Source organism: Zonotrichia leucophrys, chromosome 19 (genome assembly GCF_028769735.1).
Source record: "Zonotrichia leucophrys gambelii isolate GWCS_2022_RI chromosome 19, RI_Zleu_2.0, whole genome shotgun sequence".
NCBI lineage: Eukaryota > Metazoa > Chordata > Aves > Passeriformes > Passerellidae > Zonotrichia > Zonotrichia leucophrys.
Window position 1 is genome coordinate 10,254,391 of NC_088188.1, and position 27,787 is coordinate 10,282,177.

The following is a 27,787-nucleotide window of genomic DNA, read 5'->3' on the forward strand; positions in this document are numbered from 1 at the left end:
GAGCCAGCAGGGACAGCACAGAGAGCTCCAACCAACCCTCGGGGGAAAGAGGGGATGGGCTGAGAGCAGAGACAGCCACAACAACCTGCTCCAGGGCCAGCTGAAAGCTGGGAAAGCTGGGATGGACTGACCCACAGACAGCCACAACAACCTGCTCCAGGGCCAGCTGAAAGCTGGGATGGACTGACCCACAGACAGCCACAACAACCTGCTCCAGAGCCAGCTGCCCTTGGAATAACATGAGCTGTCAGGTCCTTCCAAGCCAAAGCACTCTGACCCAACGGTGCTGCAAGTTCTGATAATCAGGTTTGTTTTTGTGAAATGAACTGGAGATGCCACCCTCCCCTCCAGGAGGAGGCAGCAGGATAAGTGCCCCTATCCATCACTGTTATGTAGCCCAAACCATCACGGTTTTAGTTGCTTTTGGTTGTTTTTGGTGGTAGTCACAAGGAATGCAAAACTGAAAATCAAACTGTGCCAACCCCACATAAATCAGAGTTTTATTTTGTATAAAACTCTGATCTTGGTCTGCTCCATCAAAGAATCCTGTGCTACAGAAGATGTCACCCTATGCAGCCAAGGCAGGAAGGAGCAGAACCACACAAGCAGCCAGAAAGGGCTGGCAGGAGGGGGACAGGGACTGTTTGACTGCTCTGTATTAAAATTCTGATTAATTGATCATTCTGTCTGGAACTGGAAGGCTCTGGATGCAGCCAGAACCCCAGAGCTCACAGCCAGAACTTCCAGAGATCACATCCAACCCAAGCTGCAGCTAAAAACCAGCAAACTCATGGAAACCACCCCACTGAAACGAAGCCCCTTTCCCCAAAGGCCCCTGCAGAGGCAGTCTGACCTGTTGGGGTGGGAGGTGGGCAGCATGAACTGGAACTCCACCACGCAGGTGTTGTCCTTCAGCTGGCGGTGCTGCACGCTGTTCAGCTCGTAGGCAATGTAGGCTCTCCTCACGTACACCTGGCAGGGACACAGAGCCATCAGACACCCCTGGAGGGTCCAGAACAAACAGATCCCTGCAAAGGAGCAGCTGGATAAACTCCACTTCCACCAGAGTTTGTTCTTTGAGAAAGGGCAGAACCATCAGGGTTATGATCCTGTGCTCTGGCTGCAGCTTCACCTTCTGCCTTCAAGCACCTCAGTCTTCACAGAAACTTAACTTGATTTTTAATTTCACTCAATTATCAGTGTTAATGCTGTTGACATTAATTCTAACCTCAGTCTTCACACAAACATAACTTGAATTTGAAATTTCACTCAATTATCAACATTAATGCTGTTAATATTAATTCTAAGCATGCCCATTCCCACACAACCTACAGCTCTCTTAGATCATGCAGGGTTGCTCAAAACAGACAGTGCTCAAAATAAACCAAATTCACAGGAAAATTAAAATATGATTTTTTTTTCAACGGGAATAAACTCACCTCCAAAGCTGCCATTCTCACCACCTGGTTACTGTGGTAGAAGAAGTTGGGAAGCACATCAAAGATGGATGTCTCAGACAAAATGAGTTTCTAGGAGAGATCACATTAAGCAGAGGTTTAGATTGTCTTGCAACCAGGATCAGGCAGAAAAGGAAAAACCCCAGATCAAGCTTGGGTAGTTCTGACTGCTAAGCTGTTCTTGTTGTTTATCAAGAATCATGACTTTTTTATATTAAAGCACAGAAAAGCTGAAGTTGGATGGGATCACTGAGTGCAGCTCCCTGCTCCTTACAGGACTGAAACCAGAACCATGTGAGAGAGGAGCTCATCCAGCTGCCCTGGAGCTCTGGGGCTGTGCCCATTCCCTGGGGAGCCTGGGCAGTGCCAGCTCCCTCTGTTCTGGGGAAGAACCTTTCCTAATGCCACCTGGACTCCCCAGCACAGCTCCTTTCCATCCCCGGGCGTGCCAGCTCCCTAGGTCTGGGGAAGAACCTTTCCCTAATGCCCAGCCTGGAGCTCCCCAGGCACAGCTCCATCCATCCCTGGGCAGTTGCCAGCTCCCTTGTTCTGGGAAGAACCTTTCTCCCTAATGCCACCTGGAGCTCCCAGGCACAGCTCCATCCATCTCCTGGGCAGTGCCAGCTCCCTCTGTTCTGGGGAAGAACCTTTCTCCCTAATGCCCAGCCTGGAGCTCCCCAGGCACAGCTCCATCCATCCCCTGGGCAGTGCCAGCTCCCTCTGTTCTGGGGAAGAACCCTTCCCTAATGCCCAGCCTGGAGCTCCCCAGGCACAGCTCCATCCATCTCCTCACGCCTGGTGCCCAGAGGAGGAACCAGCACCTCTGCCCTGGCACCAGGTGCACAACTGGCACCAGGCCATCCCCACACTGGCACAGGGACAAAAACAAGAACCAGGGCAAAGCTGGACACCAGGGGGGTGTGAAGGTCAGCGAGAAGGGAGCCCAGGAGAGGGGCTGGGGTACCTGCAGGTTCTCAATGCAGAACTGGTGGCCGTACATGTCGATGGCTGACAGGAAGATGGACTCCACCTGGTTGTGGCGCAGCTCGTAGGAGGGCAGGTGGGAGGCAATGAGCACCTGGGGGAACACAGGCAGGCTCAGGGGAAGGGAACATGCAGGGCCAGCAGGCTGCTCCATCCCTGGGGAGGCATCCTGTGCCCTCCCCAGCTCATCTGTGTGCCTGCTCCATGGTGTCACGGGCAATTCCCCAGGGAACAGCTCCAATCAAGGCCCAGCAGTGCATGGCATTGAGCAGGGCAGAGCTGCCCAGCTGCTCACAGGGAGGCAGAGCTGGTGGGGAGCAGCTGTGGGACACCCAGGCTCTGCTCCTGGGCAGGGGAGGGAACAGCCACAGTGCCAGGCACCAAATGCCCCAGGTGAAGGAGGCAGAGGTAGGAAATGGGAGCAGCCTGCAGGGAAAATGAAGTGGGAGAGCAGCACCAGGGCTGCAGCACCATCCCCAGCTGCTGTGGGGAGGTTCAAGGACACAAACACAATCCTGGAGGAAACACAAGGTCACTGAGCAGCTTCAAACACCCTGCTCATCTTCAACAGCCAGGCTTTGAAATAAAAGGAGAGACACCCCCCTCCCCCAAGTGTGAGGTTTCCTGCTTCAGGCTGGAGATGGGGAGGGTGCAGTGAGAGCAGGGATCACACTCTGGGCTCAGGGAACCTCTCAGCCCCTCCTGGCAACACAGGGAGGTTCAATGAACTGCTGAGGAGGAAGCTCACACCAATATCTGGGTGCCTGTGTGACATTCAAATCAGCTCTGCAGGAATTTCCAGCATCCAGAGTTTTTCCAGTTATTTCCAGGTTAGAACAAAACTGACAAAGCCCAGCTCAGAGATGGGAGAAGCCCTGCAAAAGGGCAGCATATTTCTTTGTGGTAATTCCTCAGCAGCTGCAAAGAACAGCTGGTTCTTGAGCAAATGGCTGTCCCTGCTCTCTGCACACACGGATCCACAGCTGAGGAACCACGAGTTCCAGCTCCAGCCATGCTGTTCTGCACAATGCAGGCAGCCTGGGCTGGTCAGGTGTGCAGATGACAAAACCACCAAAACCCACAGTGGCCACACATTCCCACCTCCTCCATCACACAAACCATGGGCCACTCACAGTTAACCCCTGTGTGAGCCACACAACACTTTTTTTGGAGGAGCAGGGACAAAGGAATGCATGTTGAATTTAAATATTACAATAACTGGGAATGCACCACAGTTAATCACTGTGAATTAGCTTCACTGCCCAAGTGCTGCTCACAGGAACCAACCGTCCCCATGTGCACAGTGACCAAAACAAGCACCAGGAGCTGTGGGTGCCCCAGGGGTGAGCTGCAGGCAGGAGCAGCCTGGGTGTCACAACTTTTATAAAAAATCCTTTCCTTAGGATTTTTTCCTCCTGAGAAGCTGAGAGGCCTCAGGAACAAAATGTAAACAATGGTTATCTGCTGCTGTGGAATGCAACAGATGCATCTGTGATTGGCTCATGTTGGATGTTTGTAATTAATGGCCAATCACAGTGAGCTGGCTCGGAGCCACAAACCTTTGTTATTCATTCTTTCATTCTTTTCCATTCTTAGCCAGCCTTCTGATGATATCCTTTCTTCTATTCTTTTAGTACAGTTTTAATGTAATATATATCATAAAATAATAAATCAGCCTTCTGAAGCATGGGGTCAGATCCCCATCTCTCCCCTCATCCCCAGACCCCTGTGAGCCTGTCACACCTGGGCAGAGCCTCACCTGCCGTGCCCTCAGCGCCACCTTGGCGTTGGTTGTCTTGCTGAGCTGGGTCAGCTCTGTCAGGATATTGATCAGCTCGTCTGTCAGCGTGGGGTCACGGCCACACAGCTGGTCCTGGCAACACAGACAAGGAGAAGTGCTTGGAGAGGGGGGAAACGTCAGCTGTGCTCTCCCCCAAAGGAGTGTGAACCTGCAAACACACCCTCAGGCTGCACCACAGCATCCCCAGCAGTCCTACCTGGATTATCCTGCAATTCTGCGCTGACAAGGACACAAATATTCAGCATTCAACGATTTCACACACATAAATAAAAGGTGAAAGAAGAGACAGGCACCATCTCCCATTCTCCCATTTGCAGCACATGTTTTGGCACCCAAACACATGGGAAATGCTGACTTCTCAGAGAAACTCAGGAAACCTTTTCCCATTACCCAGTTTCAGGTTTGTACCAGAAGTTTCTCCTTCTGGTACAAATGCAAAATTCAAAGAGCTTAAACTGTAGCCAGGCACCTTGTGGAACATGTAAAGGTCAGCAAGCCTTCCCCATGAAGGGTGACCAGAGTTACACTGCCACAGAACCTCCTGACACCCACCTAAAAACACCTCAAACATCAGAAGTCCCCACAACTCCACAGCCACAAACCACCCAAGCTTTGTGCAGCTTCAGCCAACACCAGAAACAGCATCTGCCACTGCTCTGACAAGGCTAAGCAAAGCTAACTAAATCCATGAATAATGTTCTGTATTTCCTGCCACCGTACTGGACTGGCTCCATAACATTCCTTCTAACCAGAGAATCCTGGATCTGAGCAAATCCACAAGCTTTCCTTGCTGCCTAGACTGGCTGGATAAAACAACAAAACTGAAGAGCACAAACTTGCAGTGTTAATGCTGTTCCAAAACTCCCCTGAATTCATCCATTCAAAAAAATGCCACCAGTAGAGACTTCCTTCCAAAAATACTTTCAATTCCCATGAATAATCCCACAGTCTTCAACACTTCTTGTGAGCTTCTCCCCTCCCACCCTGAAGCCTCTAACGTGATTCTTCCACACAGCACTTAACAGCTTGTCTTGATAAATTAATCATAGCAGGGAAATGTGAGATGAAACAGGGATTTGCCACGAGAAAGAGCTGAGGCCTAAAAGTTTAAAGAGATCTTAAACACCCACAGACCAGAACAGGCCATCTGAAGAGCCAAGGAATAGAAAAGGATAAGGGGAAACCTCTGTGCAGCAGGTGGGATTGACAAACCTGCCAGGGAAAATGAATTAAAAAGCAAAGCCAAATAATGCAGAAGTCCTACAGAGGAACACAGAACTGCTGGGTTTGAAACCCAAACTCCTGATGTTGCTCCAGGGAGCAGAAATCCCCCAGGACAGGGGGCCCTGCCATGGCAGCAGCCACTCCATCCTGCTCAGGCCAAGATGTGCATAAGCTAAGCACAGAAAATGAACACACACCAACAAATCACACCACATTTCAACAGATGTATGAAGGATGAAGCCGTTCCCACCCTGCCTGCAGTGCCTGCTGGCTAAAAAGGTGAGTGATGGCAGCACAACAGCATTACTGAGGCATCCTCAGAGCTCCTGGTTAATAATGGGCTCCTGGATCCATCAATAACAGCCCCACAGGCTGCCCTGGCCCCAAACACACCACAGGGGCACACCAAACACAGCACAACTGTCACTGCGGTCACAGCTGCCACCCTGGTCACCCCAAATTGGTGTCACTGTGGTCACACCAAACACACCAACAGCCTGGGCCCCAAAAACACCACAGGGGTCACCATGGTCACCTGAAATTGGTGTCACTGTGGTCACACCAAACACACCAACAGCCTAGGCCCCAAAAACACCACAGGTGTCACCATGGTCACCCCAAATTGGTGTCACTGTGGTCACACCAAACACACCAACAGCCTGGGACCCAAAAACACCACAGGGTCACCATGGTCACTGCAAATTGGTGTCACTGTGGTCACACCAGACACACCAACAGCCTAGGCCCCAAAAACACCACAGGGGTCACCATGGTCACAGCTGCCACCATGGTCACCCCAAATTGGTGTCACTGTGGTCACACCAAACACACCAACAGCCTAGGCCCCAAAAACACCACAGGGGTCACCATGGTCACCCCAAATTGGTGTCACTGTGGTCACACCAAACACACCAACAGCCTAGGCCCCAAAAACACCACAGGGGTCACCATGGTCACCCCAAATTGGTGTCACTGTGGTCACACCAAACACACCAACAGCCTAGGCCCCAAAAACACCACAGGGGTCACCATGGTCACCCCAAATTGGTGTCACTGTGGTCACACTGAACACACCACAGCTGCCACCCTGGTCACACAAACACAGCACAGCACATTTGGAGCCTCCAGCTGGGAGAGGAGTGATGGTCATTTGGATGATGGGGAGCCTGGAAGCTCAGGGACACCCAGCTGTGCCAAGGGTGACCATGGTGTCCCTCCTGAGCTCCTGCTCCCACTGCAGAGGGAAATCCCTGTGCCCCAGTGAGGCAGCACTGTGGATTTGGATAACCAGGAGTGGCTGTTCCACCAAGGTCTCCCTGGTGCTTCAGGCTCCAGCTGGCCTTTATTTGAGCAGAACTAGCAAGCAGTGATGGTGGGAAGAATGACCCAAGAGCAGGGGACAAGGGAGGCTCTCTGAGGCCTCCCCAATGCCCCTCACACCACCAGAGCCAGCGAGGCACAGCCCCACCAGTGACAAACACTGAAAGCTGCAGTGCTGCTCCAGCAAGGGCCGATCAGGATGACAACAAGAAGCCAAAGGCAGGGCTGGCTGTGCCTGCACTGATTGGCAAAGGCAGCAGCAGAGCCTGAGCCCAGCTCCCTGACAGGGGCTAACGCCTCGCCCGCACCCCCGTGTAATTACACACTTGAGTGACTGGACTCTGAAGAAAATTGAAGGCCTGAGCTGTGAACAGCTGCCATTTTCTCTCTCCATCACGCCAGCGTGATTACTTGAGAAATGAACAGCCCCAGCTCAAAGCTACTCCAGAATTCTCAGAGGAAATATGGCTCCGTGTTCAAATAATGAGATTCTTAAGGCAAGCGTTACTTACAATCACACCACACACCAAAGAGGGAAAGGGGGAAAAAGGGGAAAAAGGAGGGCCAGGAAGAAAGAACACCACCATCCTTACATCTTGCAAATGAGAATTTAAGAAACCCACCTTGGGTCTAGGAAACTATGACACTTTTCTTGCTTTGGAGAGTTATTTAGTGGATGGCTACTTTGGATGTATTTTGGGCAGTAACAGACCCCACTATGGTTGTAAAATAAAAGACAAAAAGAGGAAAAGAGAGAGAGGAAAAGAGAGGAAAAAGAAAGAGGAAAAAAGAGGAAAAAGAAAGAGGAAAAAAGAAAGAGAGAGAAAGACAGGGAGGAAAAAGGAGGAAAAAGGAGGGAAAAAAAAAGACAGAGAGAAAAAGAAGGAGAGAAAGAGAGAAAAAGACAGAGAGAAAACAGACAGCAGGCCCTTACAATGAGCATGGTGACCAGCAGGTTCTTCTTGGTGACCTGGGCATGGGAGAAGATGTAGTTGAGCACGGCGTTCATGTCACTCTTGTTCTCCTCACGAAGGGTGAAGACACACTTGTCATAGTGACCTGCAGCAGAAATGCACATTGCTTTTCCACCCTTCGCACCTCCGTGGCAAGGATTGCAAGTTACCAGATGTGTCTGTATTTTTCTAGGTGTATTTTTTGAGGATCTGCTTGGCTTGAAGGGAGCTGACAATGGAGAGAGGCTATTTGCAAGGGATGGAGTGACAGGACAAGTGGGAATGGCTTCACACTGACAGGGAGCAGGGTTAGGTTGGGTATTTGAAAAAAACTCCTCCTTGTGAGGGTGCTGAGGCCCTGGCACAGGTGCCCAGAGTGGCTGTGGGTGCCCCTGGATCCCTGGCAGTGCCCAAGCCAGGCTGGACAGGGCTGGGAGCACCCTGGGACAGTGGAAGCTGTCCCTACCCATGGCAGGGGTGGAATGAGATGTGCTTTAAAGTCCCTTCCAACCCAGACCATTCTGTGTTTCTCTATGGTCCACACAATCAATCTGGGAAGGAATCATTTCCACCATCACCAACTGCAAACTTTAATTCTAACATCCCACTCTTAATAAACAGCTCCAACACCAAATGCCTCCTTTGTGAGCAATTCTGAGAGAGGAATAGGGAGCTCAGAATTTCATTCAAATGACAACCAAAATGAAATAACAGCAAAAAGCCTTGCACCATCCTCTGCTGCCAGCAAATTGAAGTGGAAATGAATCTGCAGTACCATTAGGCCAGGGCAGGTAATGGAGCAGGACAAAAGAAGAGTGGAATCTGAACTACCTGTAAGAGCCAGAGCTTTGGAATTAGCCAGGGCTCCATTGCCATCTTGTGCCTGGATCCAGCAGTGCAAGGCATTGATTTCACCTCTCAGCTTCAGCTGAGCTTTGGGGACAGAATCTCCTCCACAAAACCCAGAGAGACCCCAGAACCAATCCTGTGCACCTCACCTCAGCACAAAGCGAGGGCAAACCTTCCCCAGAGGGCCCACATGGGACTTTGCAGGACCAAACTCAGGAACTCACCGTGCTGGAACTGAGTCTCCACCTTGAGGTACTGCCGGAGCAGATCCATCACCACGGCCTTCATGTGGCCCCGAATGCCACTGCGGTACCTGCAGGGGCACCAAGGCAGCCCTGAGCGAGCTGCAGGCACAGCCAGCCCCTGCCAGGGCTGCTGGGGGGCTGCTGCTCTGCAGCACAGCCTGGCAGGGCTCACCTCTGCACCAGCTGCACGATGCTCTGCGTGTTCATGAAGAAAACCTCGCGCTCCGACTTGCGGTTCAGCGTGGCCGCGTGGCTGTCCAGGATGTTGGCAATCTGAGAGGGAAAGGGACATGGGGAAAAAGCACAGGGAAAGGCCTCAGTGGGCTGGACAACCAGCAGAGACACAGCAGAGCCCCAGCAGACTCCAGCAAAGGAAGATCAAGATGTGCCAGTGATACAAAAATCAATGCAGTGTGTCCTACCATGGAGAAATCAGCTTCCAGCATCTTCTGGCATCCCTTGGCAAATCATCCTATCCTCCCTCAAAATCATCCTATTTTGAGGATCCACTGGCACTACAAACTACACAGGTACCATGCCCACAGGGCCACTGATAAGATTAAAGTGCTCCCAGCAGTGTGCCTGGTTAAAGCCACGCTGAGCAGGGACCATGGACCCTGCAGCACAGGTAGAGACAAGCCTTGCAGTGACACAGGTAAGGATCTTCCACCATCAGCACCCCCTGTTCAAACACACCTTTCAGGTCCAGTTAACCTCCATGGCATTCAAAGGAACCTTCTCTCTCTCTGTGTGCCCCAACACAAAGCAATTTTCCCCCTCCAGGAAGGTGGCTGCTCACCTGCTGGCTGGGGAACTGGCAGAGCACCGACGTGATGTTGCTGGCATACTGCGCCATCTCCTTCTTGATGGACTTCTCCACGTTGGGTGGGATCCTCCCAGAAACGCTGGTCATGATGTCCTGGAGCTCCAGCAGGGGCAAAGAGGGATCCCTCAGGGTCTTCATCAACCGCTCAACCCAGCCCTTCACCTGGAGAGAGACAAGGCAGTGAAGGCAAGAATGAAAAACAGAATAAACCACAAGAAGAGGAAAAAGGAGAGGGTGATGCCCAACATCCCCTCCCCTGTGGCAGGAAAATTGCCCAGCCCTTCCCTGAGCTGCAAGAAGGCTTTTTAGGCTCTGGAAGGGAGGCCCCAGTACCTTGCTGCTGAAGAAGGGCTCTGGCAGGCAGTAGCCATTCATCACATTCACCAGGTTGTCCAGCACGTAGTGGAAGATGCGATGGAGCTTCTCACCCCGCAGGGCTGTGCTCTGGATCTGGGGCAGGGTGCCTGTGTGCAGCTCAGCCTGCAATGGGGAACAGCCTCAGTGACCCTCCTGTGGGCCACCAGCCTCACTGGGAACAGCCTCACTGAGCTCCTGTGGGTCACCAGCCCTGGCAACAGCCAGTCACCCTCAGCTGGAGCCAAGGGTTAACCTGCAAGGATTCCCAGAGTGGGAAATGCACATCCTCACAACAGCACTGAGGTAAGCAGAGAGCAAAAATGGTGGGTAAGTTTGGCCTGAATCAGGAAGGGAGAGAAAAATCTCAGTGCCAGTCCTGATCTGAGACAAATAAACGGTGAATGACAATTCCAGTGCACAAATAGGAAACTGGCTCACTGCAACATCCTGTACCACTCCCAACATTACTCCCTCATTAAAACCCCGCAAAATCTGTGCCTTCTGCAGCTCCTCACCTGCTGAACCCTGCTGGGATCATCCAGCTGCAGCTTGGCAATCACACAGCCTGGGTCCAGGACTGCCCCCGGGCGTTTGACATAGTGGATGCAGCCTGACTCCCCTGCTGTTATGGTCATCACCATCTTCATCACCTGTAGCAAGGAAACAGGTTACACACTCAGCTCCATGCGCCCCAAAATGGCTCTGGTTTTGGGGGGCAGCAGGCAGTGTCCCACCACAGACAGAGCTGCACTCAGGTGTGCCCAAAACTCACAAGCACAGATGTTGGGAACACTGAAGTGAATGGGAGAACAAAATAATTGGCCACAGATAGTGCAGCAGGAGCTTCAGGAATGGCACTGCTCACACTGCCTGAACCAGCAGGGCACTCAGGAAGGTCCCACACTCAGCACAATGAACAAAGCTGACAATTTTCTGCTGCGTCCCAAAGGCTCCTCTCAAAGGCTGCAGCCACATCTTCACTTCAAGCAGAGGGAAGCAGGATCACTTTCTAGAGCTCTCAGAGAGCTCTTCCCAGACAGAAAAGCTTCCCTAGATCAAGAGCTGCTGCCTTTGGAGCAGAGGGGTTGGGCATGGGGGAGCCAGCTTGGTTTTACCCTTGCTCTGCTCTACACCAGATTGTGTGGGTGGTGCCTTCTTAGCCATGACCTGTTGCAGTGCAAAAGCACTTACATAAAATAGCTGCATCTCTGTCTTGATATTCTTCTCCTACACATTGTCCCCAGCTGGTTTAATTGCCCCTCTGTCATCACACACCTTCCCCTCCCTCAAATCTGTTTTGAGCCACACACTCCTACACAGCCCCTTGTGCTTTCCTCATCGCGATGCAGAAACTGCTCATCCTCCTCCTCCTCCTCAGTAAGAGTTAAGTAACTTCCTAGGGAGAAGGGAGGAGTGACACTTATTAACTTCTGGGATCAGCCTGATAAATGATCAGCTAACCAGGATAAAGTTTGTTACCTCATCCTGGCACACAACTCTGTGTCAGTAGTACAAGGAGAAGCCTTCTTCACCTCAGTTGGGAATGGATCCCACCTTCCCTTGGAATCTCAGGAAGGTGATAATCTCAGGGTTTTTGGGAAATTTTGCTCATCGCTTGGTGTACAGCCATTAACACTCAAATTTCTGCTGTTAAATTTCTTCCCCACCCCATCACACTCACTGACGATTCCCACTGTACTTCAGGTTAAAATTTGCAAATTAAACACTGTGAATGATCCCTCATGCTCAAATCCCAGTCCCAGAGCATCCAACACCCCTCCCCTGGTCCAAACCAGTTCTCTGAGAGTTTTACCTCAATTTCTGCAAAGCACTGGCCTGCAAACACGTGTCCCCCATCCTCCACCACATACTGGATCAGCTTCCCTGCGGAGGGGGAGCGCAGGATGGAGGGATCGTTCTCCTTCTCAAACACACAGGTCTTGTTCCCAATGGTGATGCGGTACCTGGGGGACAGCAGGACACATCAGCACGACAGAATTCCCTGGGGAGGGACAGAATTCCCTGGGGAAAGGTGTGGGAAAGAGAAAATCCACTCTGCCTTTCCCTGTTCTACTTCGAAACAAAACTACGGGAAAACACCTCAGCCAACAGAAAGGTGGAGACTCCAACCTAGAGAGCTGCCCAAATTCCCTGTCCTCCTGAGCAGATCCATTACTTTTCCCAGAAGATAACACAGCAGAGGGGCAGAGTTCACATTCCAGATCTGGGGATGCCCTTTGCTGCCCTTACTGCTCTGATCCTTGCAGGGAATTTTGAGGGCATGCACTGAAACTTGTCTTTATTTCTGAAGCAGCCGTGGAATTACAAGAATTTTAAAGATTTTCAGGTTCTGGTTTTTTTTGGCTTTTATAATCTCAAAAGTCACTTTTAAGGACAAAGCAGAGGAATATGGACTCCACTTGGTGCACAGCCAGATCCTTCTTCTAACAGAAGCCAAGATCTGCTCTGTCTCAAAACTCACCCACAGCGCACCCAGTAAACTCCTCCTAGGAGAGAGCTCCCCTCCCAGCTGACCTTTTGGGAAGCATGAAGTCACAAATACGCTTCATTTTGGCTGTGCAAATGCTAAAGATGGAGCTGCAGAGGTTGCTACCTGTCCACTTCCTCCTTCATGTAGGTGGTGTAGCTGCTGCCGTCGTAGGAGAGCAGCAGCCCGCCGTCGCTCAGGCGGTGCACGTCCACCTCCACGCAGGAGCTGTTCATGATCACCACGTAGCAGTTGGGAGACTGCCTGGTCACCTGCCAAGCCACAAGGGTGGGAATTACCCAGGGAACTGAGCACAGCACTGAGGGTCTTGCCAGCCACAACACAGAGTTTTCCAAGTGCTGCGATAGCGGGAATTGATGAAGAGGAACGGAGGGGTTTGACGTTGTGTGAAAAAATTGGGGTCACACAGGCAAGCAAGCAAGCTGAGCAGAGGGATGGAGCAGCTCAGGGCTGAGAGAACTGGGATTGTTCAGCCTGGAGAACAGAAATTCTGGGGAGGTTTAAATGTGGCCTTCCAGAAGCCCACAGGAAAAATGAAGAGAGGCTTTTTACAAGGGCCAACCCAAACCAGTCTGGGATTCTGTGACACAGCAGCCAAGAGATGCCAGGACTAGTGCTGTCCATGAATGCTGATTTAATCCTCTCACACTTCTGCACTGAAGGTTGAGGTTTGATTGTGCAATCACAATTTGCTCACCCTTATCTCCTTACAAGGCACAGTTGTGCACTTACACTGCATAATGGAGATAATCTGGGGGGGAAAATGAGAGATTGTCCCACAGGGAAAGCAACAAGTGCTCTCCCTGAGAAGGGGATCCTATCCCAGTCTCTGCCCCAGAGCTGCTATTTGAAGCTGGGTAAATCCTTCAAAGAACACTTCAGCTGCTGCTCAATGCTTCTATTCCTCACCAAAGACAAATCCAGGGAGGTGCAAATTCTCACTGCTGCAAAAACCAGCCTATGGTCTTGCCATTAAAAACTTCACCAACACAAATTTGCCCCAGTAAGCTAAAGAGGATTGCACAGGCAACCTTAAGTCTAATATTTCCTAACTTTCACATGTTTGTTTGGTTTTGCAACATGGGGCTTTTGCATGCAGCAAAAAAAGCAACACCATGGGGAGAAATTGCTGCAAATTCTGTCACGTTGGTGTGTCAAAACCCCAGCAGAGCAGACCTACACATTCAGAAAAATCAGCTGGAAGTTTTGCTCAACCAAAACAAAACTACTTTGTAGTAGTTTTTGCCTGTAACAAAGCAAATTTCACCCTGCTCAGAGCAAGAGGCTGAAATGTTTACAGACATTGCAATGGGGCCATGCGAGGGGTGTTGCCCTGCTGATTTCTTCACCCACTAAAGCAGAGAAAATCAGCCCTGCTCAGACAGAACTCCCTGCACAGATCTGTGCAAAGGGGAGGCCAGAGCAGCACAGGGGGCCATGTGCAGCCCAGGCAGGGGGTGGCTCCCACTCTGTACCTTCAGCACGTATTTCCGTCCCTCGTAGATGAGCTCCACGTCCACCGTGTTGAGCAGAGTGTGAGCAGGGAGGACTTGGCCCCTGGAAAGGGAAGGACAAAACAAAACTGATCTTCCACAAGCCACCAAAGGACTACCAGGGGTCCAAAGAGCTTCAGAGACGCATGCAAGGCTTTAGGAAACACTGCCAGAGAGATGGGAGTAGGTTTTTATAGAGCCTCTTCTTAGGAGAGACACGAATCAGTTTGACCAAGTCAAACCAAGTCCCTCCAGCCACACAGGGCAGCTTTGCTCTCCTTTCCATCCACTCCTGGGTGATTCCAGACTCCCTAATGCTGCCCTAGCAGCACACAGAGCAAGAACTCCATGTTTCTGAGCCATTTCCTGGAGCTCCTGCTAGAAACCAAAGCAATCTGTGCAGCCAGCAGGGGATGTTTGCAGATGCAGATACCCGCCAGTTTTCCCAGCAGATAAAGAGCTCCCTGGGGCCAGGCAGCAGGCAGCAGATAACAGCCCCTGAGCATTGCTGGGCTGCATTGAACAGAACCTGCAGAGCAGCAGGGATTCCTGGAGAGCAGCTTGGCCTCTCACCTTTCCAGGGAGTGCAGGAAGTTGGAGACGCTGTTTCGGAAGCTCACGTCAGCCACGTGCAGGGCCCCACACACCACGCCCAGCATGGTGTCAGGCCTCTCAGCCTAAAAAAGGGACAGCCACAGTCACACCTCCCCCAGCCTCAGCCCAGGCTCAACACACAGCTACAAGAATCAGCAGCCTCAGCTCCATTTCTGGTTCACGGCCAACACTCTAAAATCAAGTCAGTGTGGCAGCCATGTGAACCCTACACAGAAGCCATTATTTCTGTAGCCCTTTAAAACTACATTTTCCTCTGCCTGGATCACATCTTGAGGTTCCAACAACACTTCCACTGTCATCTGTCCCAGATTCCAAACATAACATTGTCTCAATGCTTTTCTGGACAACTTTAAAACCAACTTTCCCCAACAGGGACGACTAGGATTCCGATATATGTAGGAAGCAATGCCACTGAAAATATTTATTCATCAAGTGGACAGTGACCATTCCTACACCCTTTAGCAGCAGCAGGCCCCACCCCTGCCCCTGCCAGGTGTGTCCCTGCAGGGGAAGCAGCTCACCTGCACTTTCTCGGCGATGAGCCGGTCCAGCCAGCCCGTGTCGATGCGGTTCTGCTGGAAGCTCTCTGTCTCCAGCAGCTTGATCAGGTATTCCACAGTGGTCCTGAAGTCCCCTCGGATGGACAGCTCCTTCAGAGCCACCACCATGTTCCTGAAAGGGGAAAGAAGCCCTGTTATCTATCCCATCCTAATGGCAGCTGCAGACAGAAAAGCACCTGAAGGTCAGAGCAGAGGAGCGCGGGCACTGGATGGAGCAGGGTCCTGAAGGGATGGTTGGGAATGGGAGAATACTGATTTCCCTGCTGAAGGGATGGTTGGGAATGGGAGAATGCTGATTTCCCTGCTGCTGGTGTGAAGAGCAGCTCAGTGAAATCAGGAATTTCCCCTGCTATCATCACCGAGGGCCCTACCACATGTCAGGGGTGTACAACAGACAGACAGACAGACAGATGTGGTGTCCACCCCACCCAGAGTGGAACTGGGAAAGGCTCTGAATGAGAAACGTGGATGACAGGTCAGACAGGTCTGCCTGAGGACCAGGTGCTTTAAAATCCCACACCACAGAGGACACTCCATGGTCAGTCAGGTTAGCAGTGTTTTCCTGTTAGAAGCCTTCACCTGGATGCTTTAAAGAGAGATTTTCACCCTGTGGTGGCTGTGTCACAGCCCAGCAGCAGGTATACAAGGCAGGGATGAAACAGAAAGGAAGAAAAAGAAAGAAAATTAAGCAAAAAGTGTAGAAATGTAGGTGCAACATAGTGGAATTGCAAAGCAAGACAGGATGAGTAGCCTGGCCACAAAATTGAAAACAAGACAAAGACAGGGAAATTGCTCTTGAAACTCCCAGAAGTAAGGAGCCTTGTTTTCCCTGGATCAGAGAGGACCAAGCCAAGCAATGTCCAAGGCCCCCCCCATCACTTACGAGATGGCTTCCTCACGGTTCTCCCCCCAGGAGAAGCAGTGACCAAACTGGGAATCAGCAAACTCGTGGAGCCCTCCTGCAGCAGCCACGCTGAAATAGCCCCAGACATTCTTATTGCTGCGGAAATTCAGCTCCTGGACTGTGCCAGAGCTGGGCTTGAACCCCTGCAAAGACACACAGACACTCAGACATTGCTCTGTGCCCTCAAGAAAAGGTGAATAACCCAGAATGAGGGCTCTGAGAACAGCCCTTTGTGCTGCAATGTGGTGTAACAAGTGCAGGCTGTGTCTAACGGAGTCTAAGAGAGGTAAGGGAAGAATGTGTTAAATTTGCTGCCAAAATGTTGAGCAGCAGCAGGGAGAGGCCCTGGGAAGGCCAGGGTGAGCAGCAGGGCCAGAGGGGAGGCCTCACCTCGTCAGGGTTCTCGCTGGTGATGCGGGCAGCGATGACGTGCCCACGAGGGCTGGGCACGTGGGCCGAGTTCTCAAAGTCAATGGTTGTGTCCCCCCAGGGGGAAACTCCATACATCACCCTGATGTCCTTGATCCTGTGCAGGGGGATCCCCATGGCAATCTGAGGAGGAAAACATAAATAAACAAACAAGCCCCACCACTGAGTTTGTCTCCTCACACAGGCAAGCACTCACACTTCCCAGGACAGCTCAGCTCAGTGCAATATCCACCTTAAGCCCTCCAGCCAGCATTTTCCATTGACTGATTAAAAGGCTCCAGGGAAAGCTGGCAGTGCCAGGTCAGCTGAGGATGGGCATGCATTAGGCCTGGTAAAAATATACTGAGGTCCCAGTGAGGCAGAAGGGCCCTAATTAGTTATAGGAAACTGTGGAATTTTGCAATTATAAACTGTGGGGAGAGTAACCTGCAGAACCAGCTGCTGGCTGCATCCTTATGGAGCAAAATCCCATTTTCCCTGTTTATTAGTTTAGATACAGTTTAAAAAAGAAGTAGAAAATCACACAGAGCCTTACTGAGGGGTGAGGGCACTGTGGCATCCACCCACTGCTAGAAAGCCGGGGGGACACACAAGGGGCTGACAAGCCACAGCACACCAACAACTGCTCTCTACAGGATCTCTGAGGGATCCCCTGGTGCCTTTGGGCAGCATCAAACAACTGCTGAAAGGTGGGAAATTCCATGTGTGTGCTCACCTGGAGCTGTGCTGCTGGCAGGTTGACATCTGCCACCATCTCAGTGCAGGGATGCTCCACCTGCAGGCGTGGGTTCAGCTCCAGGAAGTAGAAGCTGCCATCCTGGCTGTACAGGTACTCCACAGTGCCTGCACTCACATAGCCCACCATCTTGGCAAGCTTCACTGCACACTGGGACACACAAAACAAGAATATTGCACTGCCAGTCACACTAAACAAGAATATTGCATTGCCAGTCACCCCTGCTCGCTCTGTTCACCCAGCACACCCACTCCAGATTTCTGCTGCCATTCTGAAACACCCCAACACTTGTAACAGGCCCAAGAGAAAAGCCAGTGGAGTTTTGATTTCTGACTTATTTCATCTACAATTCACAGAAGGCAGAGCTTGAAGCAAATATTTGCAACACCCAACATCAGGCAATTCCTGCAACTCCTGAAACTTGTTTTTAATATGGTAACACATTTAAAACACACTTCTCTCCCTTTTTTTTTGGGGGGGGGCATTTATCCTTGAAAGGAGCTGTTGGTGAGACTTAGTGTGGAAATGTGAGGGGCTGCCCACAGCAAGCAGGTGGAGACACACAACTCTGCATTGCTCCTTTACAACACTCACCAATGCAAAACTTAACACATTTAAAACACACTTCCCTCCCCTTTTTTGGGGGGGCATTTATCTTTGAAATGAGCTGTTGGTGTTGGAGATTTAGTGTGGAAGACTGGAGATTTAGCTGTTGGTGAGATTTAGTGTGGAAATGTGAGTGGCTGCCCACACCAAGCAGGTGGAGACACAAAGCCCTGCATCGCTCCTTTCAAACACTCAACAATGCACAACTCCAGGTGATGTACAACAAAAACACCAAGTCCTGGCAGGGCAGGGCAAGCTGCAGAGCCCCTCTCACCTGCTCCATGTGCTCAAACACTGCCGAGGTGGCAATGGAGGCTGGGGCCTCCTCGATGATCTTCTGGTGGCGGCGCTGCACGGAGCAGTCGCGGCCGAAGAGCGAGATGGCGTTGCCGTACTGGTCTGCCAGGATCTGCACCTCCAGGTGCCTGGACTGCTTGGCCAGCCTCATCACAAAGATGGGGGAGCCTGGCACCTCTGTTTGAACCTGCAGCAGGGGCAGAGAGAGGCAGAGCACCCCGTGTGAGAGGCGCCCTCAGTGCTGGGGTCTCACAGAGATCCGAGCCCAGGGGAGTGGGAGCATCACCTGTCTGAACAGGTTGGGGAAGTCATCTGCATTGTTCACTTTCCTGATCCCTTTTCCTCCTCCTCCTTCAGAGGCCTTGATCATGACAGGGTAGCCAACCTCCTCAGCAGCCTGGCAAGAGGAGCAGAACAGCAGGGTAAGGACAAAAAGGCAGCAGAATCCAGTGAAAAGATCATTATTTCCTTATTTCCCTTCTGATTCACATCCACATCTGACTATTTAGCGACCAATGGCATAGAAACCAAACATCCCATTGGCAAGAGTGTCTGTAGCTGGAAAAATCAGCAGGGATTTTGTGATTACAGAGAACTCTGACCTCTGCAAGTGATCACAAAATCTTTTGTCAGTGCTTCAATGCCATTAAATCTATGAATTCACAGAAAAGCTTTTGAGTAATACAGAAAATCATTTAACATGAAAACCCTGGGTAACATGAAAACCCCCAGGGCCATGCTGGGAGCCCCAGACCCACCTGTAGAGCCCCCAGAGCCACCCTGGAGCCCCCAGACCCACCCTGAGGCCATCATCAGCGTCCCTGACGTAGCCCTTCTCGTAGAGCTCCTGGGGAACGCTCAGGATGCGCTTCTGGAGGTCGTTCTCCTGCCAGTCCACTCGCAGCCCTGGAGCACAAAGTGACTTAAAACCAGACCACAAACTGACAAAGTCAGACTGGAGTCTGTATTTCCAGCTGAAGTCTGATAAAGCCCCTCTAAATGAACCCATTCATCTCTTCTGTCTATCCAATAATTCACAGGGGTGAATTCCAAACCCCAGGGGCAAAGGAACCCCCTGAGCTGGTCTAGGCACAGTTAAATGTGCACAATCTACACAAATTACCACCTTTAAACACAAGAAATGTCCTCAGCACCCTCTGAGCTCCCTGTGCTGCCAGGCTGTGAGGAGCCACTGCAGGACACAAGTGACAGTCACAGTGCTGAGCAAGGGCTGGCAGCCCTCAGAAAAGGAGAGTGCAGAGTGCAAACAGACACTGCTGATCTCTGGGGAGCAAGGGCTTTTATCCAATCCATCACATCCTCCTCCATTTATCTGTGAGAAGAACGTTGTTATTTACAGGGCTTTGGAGCTGCAGGGAATTCCATGGCAGCAGAGCATGGGCTCCAAAACTGCACAGGATCATGGGGGGCTTTGGGTTGGAAGGGACTTCAAGGATCATCCTGTTCCAGGGCAGGGACACCTTCCATCAGACCAGGGTGTAGCAGGTGAGCCTGTGAGCATCAGCTGCACTCCAGGAAAGAACCTCTTCCATGTTTGCTCAGTTCTCCTCCCCGCCCTCCTGCATGCTGCCAGCCTCTCCCACCACCCCAGGCTCATCCCACCCCCAATGTCATTGGTGTTCTGGGCAAACAGCACAAATGGGAAACCCTGAACAGATGGAACATCTCCTGGAACACACTTGTGAGCACAGAGCTTCTTAAAAATTGGACATGCTGGAGGGAAAGAAGATCAGGATGCTCTTGACAAACACAGGACAATTTCCCTCTTACCACTGCCACTCCAGGGAAGAGTTGGGATGCCAGCAGTCTGAGCCACGATGGAAGAGGCAATTTTATCTCCTAAGGCCCACATGGCTTGGCTGGGAGGACCTGCAGAGAGCAAAGACCATGCATGAGAGAGACACAGGGGGTTCAGACATTAGGGCAGGTCCAGAAATCTGATTTAGGAAAAACCCCACTCCTCCCATAAAACTGAGCCCTCTCCAAAATGAGAACAGGGACAATCTGCTTTAACAGGAATATTTTCTGATTTTTTACCTCTACATTAAAGGATGTTTGAGAAAACTTTCCCCTTCTTCCATACAAGAACTGCTGTAAAGAACATTTCATCCATCCTGCACTGCAGACAATTCCTCATGGCTCTCTCTTGGGCTCAGGGTTTCTATTCCCCTAAACCTTCCCACCTCCAAACAAAGCCTAGACACCAGAAGAGCAGTCCATCTCCTCACCCATGAATGCAATCCCGTTTTTGTGCAGAAGTTCTGGCAGTTTGGGGTTCTCTGATGCATGGCCCCAGCCAGCCCACACAGCCTGCAGGAGAAAACAAACAATTTGCTCTTTGTCTGAATGCAACAAGCAAGTGAGCAGAAACAGACACATGCAAACACTCCAAGCCTTTCTCTTCCTCATGGAAAACAGCCTCAGAACAGCCTCTGAGCTGCAGGGTGTGCTGAATTTAAAGGGTGGCTTGCACCTTGCAGGCAAGTGCAAGCAGGCTCAGGAGGAGCTGGGTGAGGAAGATGTGGGTGAGGAGGATCTGAGGAAGATCTGGGTGCAGGAAAGTGCTGCAGGGATCTCCTCCTCCTGCAGATATTCCTACTGGGACAGCCCTGCACTGTCCCACGGCTGCCTTTGGGTGCCCATCTGGTTTGGAATTCCAGTTTCTCTGTCCTGCCTTGCTCCTGAAGGACAGGAGACAGCTCAGGGTCTGTGGCACCTCTCACCTGCACTGGGATCCTCTTGGCAATGTCCAGGATGAGCTCCACGTTTGCATAGTTGTTGTTGTTGGGTCCTCCTGGCACGGGCACGTAGTGATCTGCCATTTTAATGTACTCTGCAAACACAGGGGTACATCAGGCTGCAAATCTAACAGCACGCAAAAATCCCGCTTTTTTAGAGCAGGACTCACTCCAAACTCCTGCTTTACTCACTCTAAAATCCATCTTTTTTAGAGCAGAACTAACTCTAAAATCCTGCTTTTTTAGAGCAGGACTCACTCCAAACTCCTGGTTTTTTGGAGCAGGACTCACTCTCAAATCCTGCTTTTTTCCAGGCTGAGCCCTCCCAGGGCCAGGAGGAGGCTGTGACCCTGCCCAGCTCACCTGCATTGGCTTTGAGGTCCTCAGGGGTGACCATGACCACGAACCTGATGGCCCTCTCGTTCCTGAACATCTCGTAGGACCAGCGGCGGATGGACCTCATGCACTTCACTGCTGCAATGCCATTGTTGGCTATCAGCACCTGGGGGCATCAGAAGCTGGCATCAAACAGAGTCTAAATAGCACAGAATTTATATTTATATAGTTATTCATATTTATATAGTTATATATTTTATATTTATATAAAATATATATTATATATTTATAATATAGTATTATTTATATATTATAAATATACATTATTATATATTTTATATTAATATATTTTATGTTTATATACATGGCACAAAATTTATATTTATGTATTTATTCATATTTATAATTTTGTATATTTATATAATATATAAATCATATATTTATTATATAATATTATTTATACATTATAAATACACATTATTATATATTTTATATTTGTATCTTTTATGTTTATATAAATAGCACAAAATATATTTTTGCATATTTATATTTACAGGTTTATATTTATATATTTTCTATTTATATATTTATATTTATATGTTAACAATCATTAAAGAAGTTTTTTCCCCACACAGATTTATTGCCCAGTTTGGGGCTGTGCAGTTTTTTAGCCAGCATCCTGCTCATGGCCCATCTGTCAGTTCAGAGAGCAGCTCTTGTTTCACCATAAAATTTTAATGTGTTATGCCTTGGTTGGATTAAACAGCAGAAGAACTGAAATCAAATTATTAAGCATTTTTAAATACATTTCTTAATGTTTTTCCCGTCTACTTGTTTTTTCTGTCTATAAATCCTTCTGTACCAGCACAAGTGCTCTGGCTCACTCACATCTTTTTTCTTATTACTCTAAACTAAAATAATCAGATGTTTGTTTATCACAGAGAAAACGGAAACCCAATGATTCCAGGCAGAAGCACAACTTCCAAGCTCAGAAACATCAGTGCTTTGATACCTGCAATGTACAGCCTCAGAGAGAGACAAGGCAGAGCTGCAGAGAGGAGCTGGGATATCTGGAACAGGACAGGGAATTACCTTCTCAATAACTTTATTGCCTCCAAAGCGAGTCACAAACTCTGCTGGAGAAGCCACGGTGAAATCCCGCTGCACATCCACCTTCTTCCTGTCCCGGCCCTGCTTGACAAGGTGCAAACCAGACATGCTGGGCCTGGGGAGAGGGACAGACACAAACAGCCTGTCAGGACAGCTGGACACCAGCAAAACAAGGTGTGTGAGTAACGGGAAGGTTCTCTTTGGCCACACTCCCCAGTCAGACAAGCAGAATCTCTCCTTTCCTTCAGGGCATGGTGCTCTGTTTTGCAGGGATAACTCCTTTTAAACTACTTTTCAGTCATTTCCAAAAGTTTCAGGTTGCCTGGAAAAATCCCAGCTATGCCAAAATACAAATAGGTAAAATTACTTTTGCTGTGTGTAGCTGTCCAACACAGAACAATGCTCCACCAGATTGCTTTCAATCCATCCAGAGAAGCTGGAAACAACAGTGATTTCTGGCTTTGGTAAAACAAGCTGCAAAGATCAGGCTCTGTAGGGAAATCCTCTTGGAAAGCACAGCAAATTTATCTCCAGGTGCAAATGAGAGACTCAGACTGGCTATGGAAATCATCTTCCAGGAGTTCCCCACTAGCCAGTCTTGAATATCTTCCTCAAAAGCTCTGGAAGCCAGAGGACAAATTAATCACATTACTCCTACTCCAAGCACAGAAAGCCAATTTTGTGCCTGCCAAGCCCAGCCCCGTGCCCTGCCACAGCTCCTGTGTGTGGGAATGGCACAGCCACCTCCCCTCCTCCTGCTCCGGCTCCCACAGCAGCACCACAGGCACAGATCCCCTCTGGCTCTGCTCTGCCAGGGCTCACAAAGCTCAGTCTGTGAGAGGAAATTCCAGGGGAGAGCACAGAGCTGCTCCTCACACCCAGTGTCTGCCCTGGTGCAGCACGACTGGAAATCAGGGAATTCATGGGACACTTTGCACGTCACAGGCACTGAAGCTTCACCTCCCTGCTCAGCCCACAGATCACTTGTTTTTACTGTGATTTCCCCAAGTTTTCCTCCCCAGGAGCATAAGGAAGCCCTTCCCCTGCCCCTGGCAGCAGCAATGACCCTTCTGAAGGATTGGGAAGCTCAGCTCAGAATGAGCAATTCAGAATCCTCAGGAATGAGGGATTGGGATGAGGATCTCAGCACAGAATGAGCAATTCAGAATCCTCAGGAATGAGGGATTGGGATGAGGATCTCAGCTCAGAATGAGGAATTCAGAATCCTCAGGAATAAGGATTGGGAAAGAGGATCTCAGCTCAGAACGAGGAATTCAGAATCCTCAGGAATGGGGATTGGGAAGGAGGATCTCAGCACAGAATGAGGAATTCAGAACCCTCAGGAATGAGGGATTGGGAAGGAGGATCTCAGCTCAGAATGAGGAATTCAGAATCCTCAGGAATGGGGATTGGGATGAGGATCTCAGCTCAGAATGAGGAATTCAGAATCCTCAGGAATGGGGATTGGGATGAGGATCTCAGCTCAGAATGATGAATTCAGAATCCTCAGGAATGGGGTTTGGGATGAGGAGCTCAGCACAGAATGAGCAATTCAGAACCCTCAGGAATGGGGATTGGGATGAGGATCTCAGCACAGAATGAGCAATTCAGAATCCTCAGGAATGAGGGATTGGGATGAGGATCTCAGCTCAGAACGAGGAATTCAGAATCCTCAGGAATGGGGATTGGGAAGGAGGATCTCAGCACAGAATGAGGAATTCAGAACCCTCAGGAATGGGGATTGGGATGAGGATCTCAGCTCAGAATGAGGAATTCAGAACCCTCAGGAATGAGGATCTCAGCTCAGAGCTCTGGGAAGCCCCAGCAGCACCAAGGGTCACTGCAGATCTGTGCCCAGGAGCTCTCTGGATGGAACCTCTGCCCTAATCAGCTGCTCCATTGAGCAATTCCCCTGGGAATGGCCTGGGATGCAGGGAGAGCAGCTGGGGGAGGGCACAAGGGGAAAAGCAGCAGCAGGAGAAGCCAAGGCACAGGTTTGCTTCTGCCACCACAGCCACCAAGGCCAGGGAGCCCCAGAGCTGCTGCTGGAGCATCCCTGCTGGAGGGAGCTGCTGCTCCAGGGGCCTGGCCACAGCCTGACAGGGAATTCCTCCTCACATTCCCTCAGAAAGCCCTTATGGCCATGAAGCTTTCCCCATATAGAGCACAGAGCCTCCTCAGCACCTCACCAGGAGCACAGGACACCCCAGAGCAAGGCTGTCCCTGCCAGTGACACCCTGGGACCTGTGCTAGGTCACAACAACCCCATCCACTCGAGTGTCTTATCTCAGAGAGGAGCTGAGAGCCAGAGAAAGGCACAGAACAAGCTCTGTGTGCACAGGTTCAGCCCCTGGTACTTTCCCTTCTTCCACCCAGCTGCACTTCCAGACATTGCCACCAACCTCAGAGCTGTCCCCAAAAGTTCTCACACTGCTGTGAACTCAGCCTGGGAATGCAAGGGCAGGAGAAACAGGCAAGAAAGAGAGCAAAGGTGCAGTTAAGGTTGAATTTCTACTAAATGGATGCATTTAGGGGGTCAGAGTCTTCCTGGCAAGGAAGGAGCACAGTCCAAGGAGCCAGAGAGGTTCATGCATTACAGGGTTACTGAGAGCAGTCTCAACAAAAACAAGATCAAAATGCCAAGGTGAGGATTTGTGAACATGTTTAAATATGAACTGTCCCACCAAGAAATTACCACACACAAAGATACTGCTCCAGGCAAAATGTCAACAGAGCCTGAGGTTCATAACTCAGGATGCAACAAACATTTGGACATAAACAACTACAGTTTGATTTGTGAGCATGCCAAGAACACCAAGTTTATTTATCAATAATCACAGGCTGCACACTGTAATCAAAACAAAAGAGTTGGGGTTTTTTGCAGGATAAGATGAGGTAGAAGCTGGACAGGAAGGAAGAAAGTATGGATCTTTCAAAACAAAACAGAATAAATGCTGAGTTAGTGACTGTCATCCCTATTAATCACCTGCTCACAACTGCCACGTTTTGTGGTGGACAAATTCTCAAAATGCTTTTCTCCCCTTTATTTGTATATATGTAACATACCTTTATGTTTGTGTATATACCTCTATATGTGTACAGATAACACAAGTATATTTATAAAACATACATCTATATAACTAATGTAAGTGTATTTTTGTGTATGTTATACACCTCTATATTTATATGCAAATCACCTCCACAGTTGTAAATATCTAAAGTTTACCTTTATATTTCTGAAATATGAAATATACCAGTGCACAGCCCTGTGCATTTCACTCCCAGCACTGAAATCCAGAGGCTCCTGTGAGGAGATCTCTGAGAAAGTCCCTGTGTAATTTAGCCCCAGACAATGCTGAAATCAATTTAAATATGAACGAGGACACAGGGGTAGAACTTGTGCAGAACCTCTAACTTGAGCATCCCTGATCCCCCAGCTGAGCTGTGCCCTGGCACCTCTGTCACAGGCTGCATGCACGGAGAGCCCAGGGGATAAAATGAACACCAGAACTCAGAGAGCATCCCCAGCACAGGGGCTGTGCCAGAGTTCCAGAGGATAAAATGAACACCAGGAGCTCAGAGAGCACCTCCAGCACAGAGCCCAGGGGATGTTCCAGAGGATAAAATGAATACCAGGAGCTCAGAGAGCATCCCAAGCCCAAGGGCTTTTCCAGGGGATAAAATGAACACCAGGAGCTCTGAGAGCACCTCCAGCACAGAGCCCAGGGGATGTTCCAGAGGATAAAATGAATACCAGGAGCTCAGAGAGCATCCCAAGCCCAAGGGCTTTTCCAGAGTTCCAGAGGATGAAATGAATACCAGGAGCTCAGAGAGCATCCTGAGCCCAGAGCCCAGGGGTTCTATCAGAGTTCCACAGGATAAAATGAACACCAGGAGCTCAGAGAGCATCCCCAGCCCAGGGGCTGTGCCAGAGTTCCAGAGGATGAAATGAACACCAGGAGCTCAGAGAGCATCCCCAGCACAGAGCCCAGGGGTTCTATCAGAGTTCCAGAGGATGAAATGAACACCAGGAGCTCAGAGAGCATCCCCAGCACAGAGCCAGGCAGGGGAGGCAGGCAGATCAGCGATCCTTACCTCTGCAGCATGTGGTACCTCATCTCCTGACTCTGCTCTGCAGAATCCTCCATGCTGAGTGCGTGAGGAATCACCGAGCTGGGGCTGCTCGCAGCTCCTCCCTGCAGCCCTGCAGCTCACGGAGACGCTGCCAGGAGCCTCCCCGGGCTTCTCCTGCGAGCAGGGCCCATCCCGGGTGCCCCAAGCCCGTCAGCTGTGCGCGGCCGCCCCGGCCGTGCCGCCCTCGCGGTGACAGTGACACAGTGGCGGTGACGCAGCACAGGGACCGGCCTCCGTCCGTCCCTCCTTCCCTCCCTCCTGCCGTCAGCGGAGCAGCTGATCGGGGCAGGGACAGCCCGGCCGCCGTTACGCAACGAGCAGCGAGTAACGGAATGAGCAACGTAATAGTGATGAGCCCCACCGCGGCTGCTCCGGGCACCGGGGCTGGGGAGATCCCGGACCGGGGCAGCACCGGCAACGGGCGGCACTCCACCCACGGGAGGGATGCAGTGCCCACGGGAGGAAGAGGAAGGGATGCAGCGCCCAAGAGAGGGATGCAGCAGCACCCACGGGAGGGGAGGATGCAGCAGCACCCAAGGGAAGGATGCAGGAGCACCAACAGGGAGGAGGATGCAGCAGCACCCAGGAGGATGCAGCACCCATGGGGAGGGAGGGATGCAGCACCCACGGGAAGGATGCAGCAGCACCCACGGGAGGAAGGGATGTGTCATGGTTTGAGCCTGGCACAGAGCCAGTGCTCCTATGAAAATGCTTCACTCTGGTGTCTGCTGTGAGATGTGACTAGGAATAAGCAAAACAGGCTTTAATTTAAACATAAATAACACTTTATTACCTAAAACTACAGGAAAAAATAGGAAAGACTATAAGGAAAAGAAAAAAAAAAAAAAAAAAATTGAAAACTTTACAAAAACTACTTTTCCTCCTCTCTACTCTTTGACTTTCTCAATCCAATACATTCTCTCAAAACAACTGCTCAGCCTTGGCCCCACACGTTAGTATACTCAAACTGCAGTTCATGAAGAGGAAACGGAGTCTTTCTTGTTCTATAGGCTTCTCGTGGAGACACACTGAGACTCTCGTGTGCTTCTCTGTCACTCCGGCACCGCCCGGAAAGTCTATTTGCCGCTTGTGACACGTTCCTTCCATGCTCAGTGCTCTCACCACTGAGACATGGCTAGAGCTGCTTTTAGGGTGGTCTTTCAAGGATGCCTTGTCTTACTCTAAAAAGGCACAGTCTCTGCTTTTGGGACAACTGTCCCCTCCATATATTTCCAACCCCCTGGGGCCGGGGGGTCCTCACAAATGAACCCTCTTGGGTTTGA

At 50.5% G+C, this 27,787-nt stretch overlaps 1 protein-coding gene across 5 annotated transcripts in view; it reads right to left on the bottom strand.

The window, feature by feature from the left end:
• The window catches only part of ACACA (acetyl-CoA carboxylase alpha), a 107,220-nt gene that overhangs the window by 66,071 nt on the left and 13,362 nt on the right, over positions 1-27,787 (bottom strand). For 4 of the 5 annotated variants that reach the window (XM_064729205.1, XM_064729204.1, XM_064729207.1 and 1 more), the window contains exons 4-29: positions 22,353-22,485; positions 21,288-21,426; positions 20,910-21,019; positions 20,415-20,496; positions 19,957-20,055; positions 18,965-19,071; positions 18,452-18,562; positions 18,143-18,352; positions 17,242-17,412; positions 16,488-16,649; positions 16,077-16,240; positions 15,155-15,305; positions 14,592-14,695; positions 14,001-14,082; positions 12,631-12,776; positions 11,830-11,980; positions 10,532-10,666; positions 9,993-10,139; positions 9,633-9,821; positions 9,006-9,106; positions 8,813-8,901; positions 7,721-7,845; positions 4,201-4,314; positions 2,422-2,535; positions 1,440-1,529; positions 854-972 (exon numbers count right to left, since the gene is read on the bottom strand). In XM_064729205.1, coding sequence (XP_064585275.1) covers positions 854-972; positions 1,440-1,529; positions 2,422-2,535; positions 4,201-4,314; positions 7,721-7,845; positions 8,813-8,901; positions 9,006-9,106; positions 9,633-9,821; positions 9,993-10,139; positions 10,532-10,666; positions 11,830-11,980; positions 12,631-12,776; positions 14,001-14,082; positions 14,592-14,695; positions 15,155-15,305; positions 16,077-16,240; positions 16,488-16,649; positions 17,242-17,412; positions 18,143-18,352; positions 18,452-18,562; positions 18,965-19,071; positions 19,957-20,055; positions 20,415-20,496; positions 20,910-21,019; positions 21,288-21,426; positions 22,353-22,485 — 3,345 coding nt within the window. Of the gene's footprint in view, positions 1-853; positions 973-1,439; positions 1,530-2,421; positions 2,536-4,200; positions 4,315-7,720; positions 7,846-8,812; positions 8,902-9,005; positions 9,107-9,632; positions 9,822-9,992; positions 10,140-10,531; positions 10,667-11,829; positions 11,981-12,630; positions 12,777-14,000; positions 14,083-14,591; positions 14,696-15,154; positions 15,306-16,076; positions 16,241-16,487; positions 16,650-17,241; positions 17,413-18,142; positions 18,353-18,451; positions 18,563-18,964; positions 19,072-19,956; positions 20,056-20,414; positions 20,497-20,909; positions 21,020-21,287; positions 21,427-22,352; positions 22,486-26,465; positions 26,712-27,787 lie in introns of those variants that run through there. The other variant, XM_064729206.1, reaches the window with a different exon arrangement.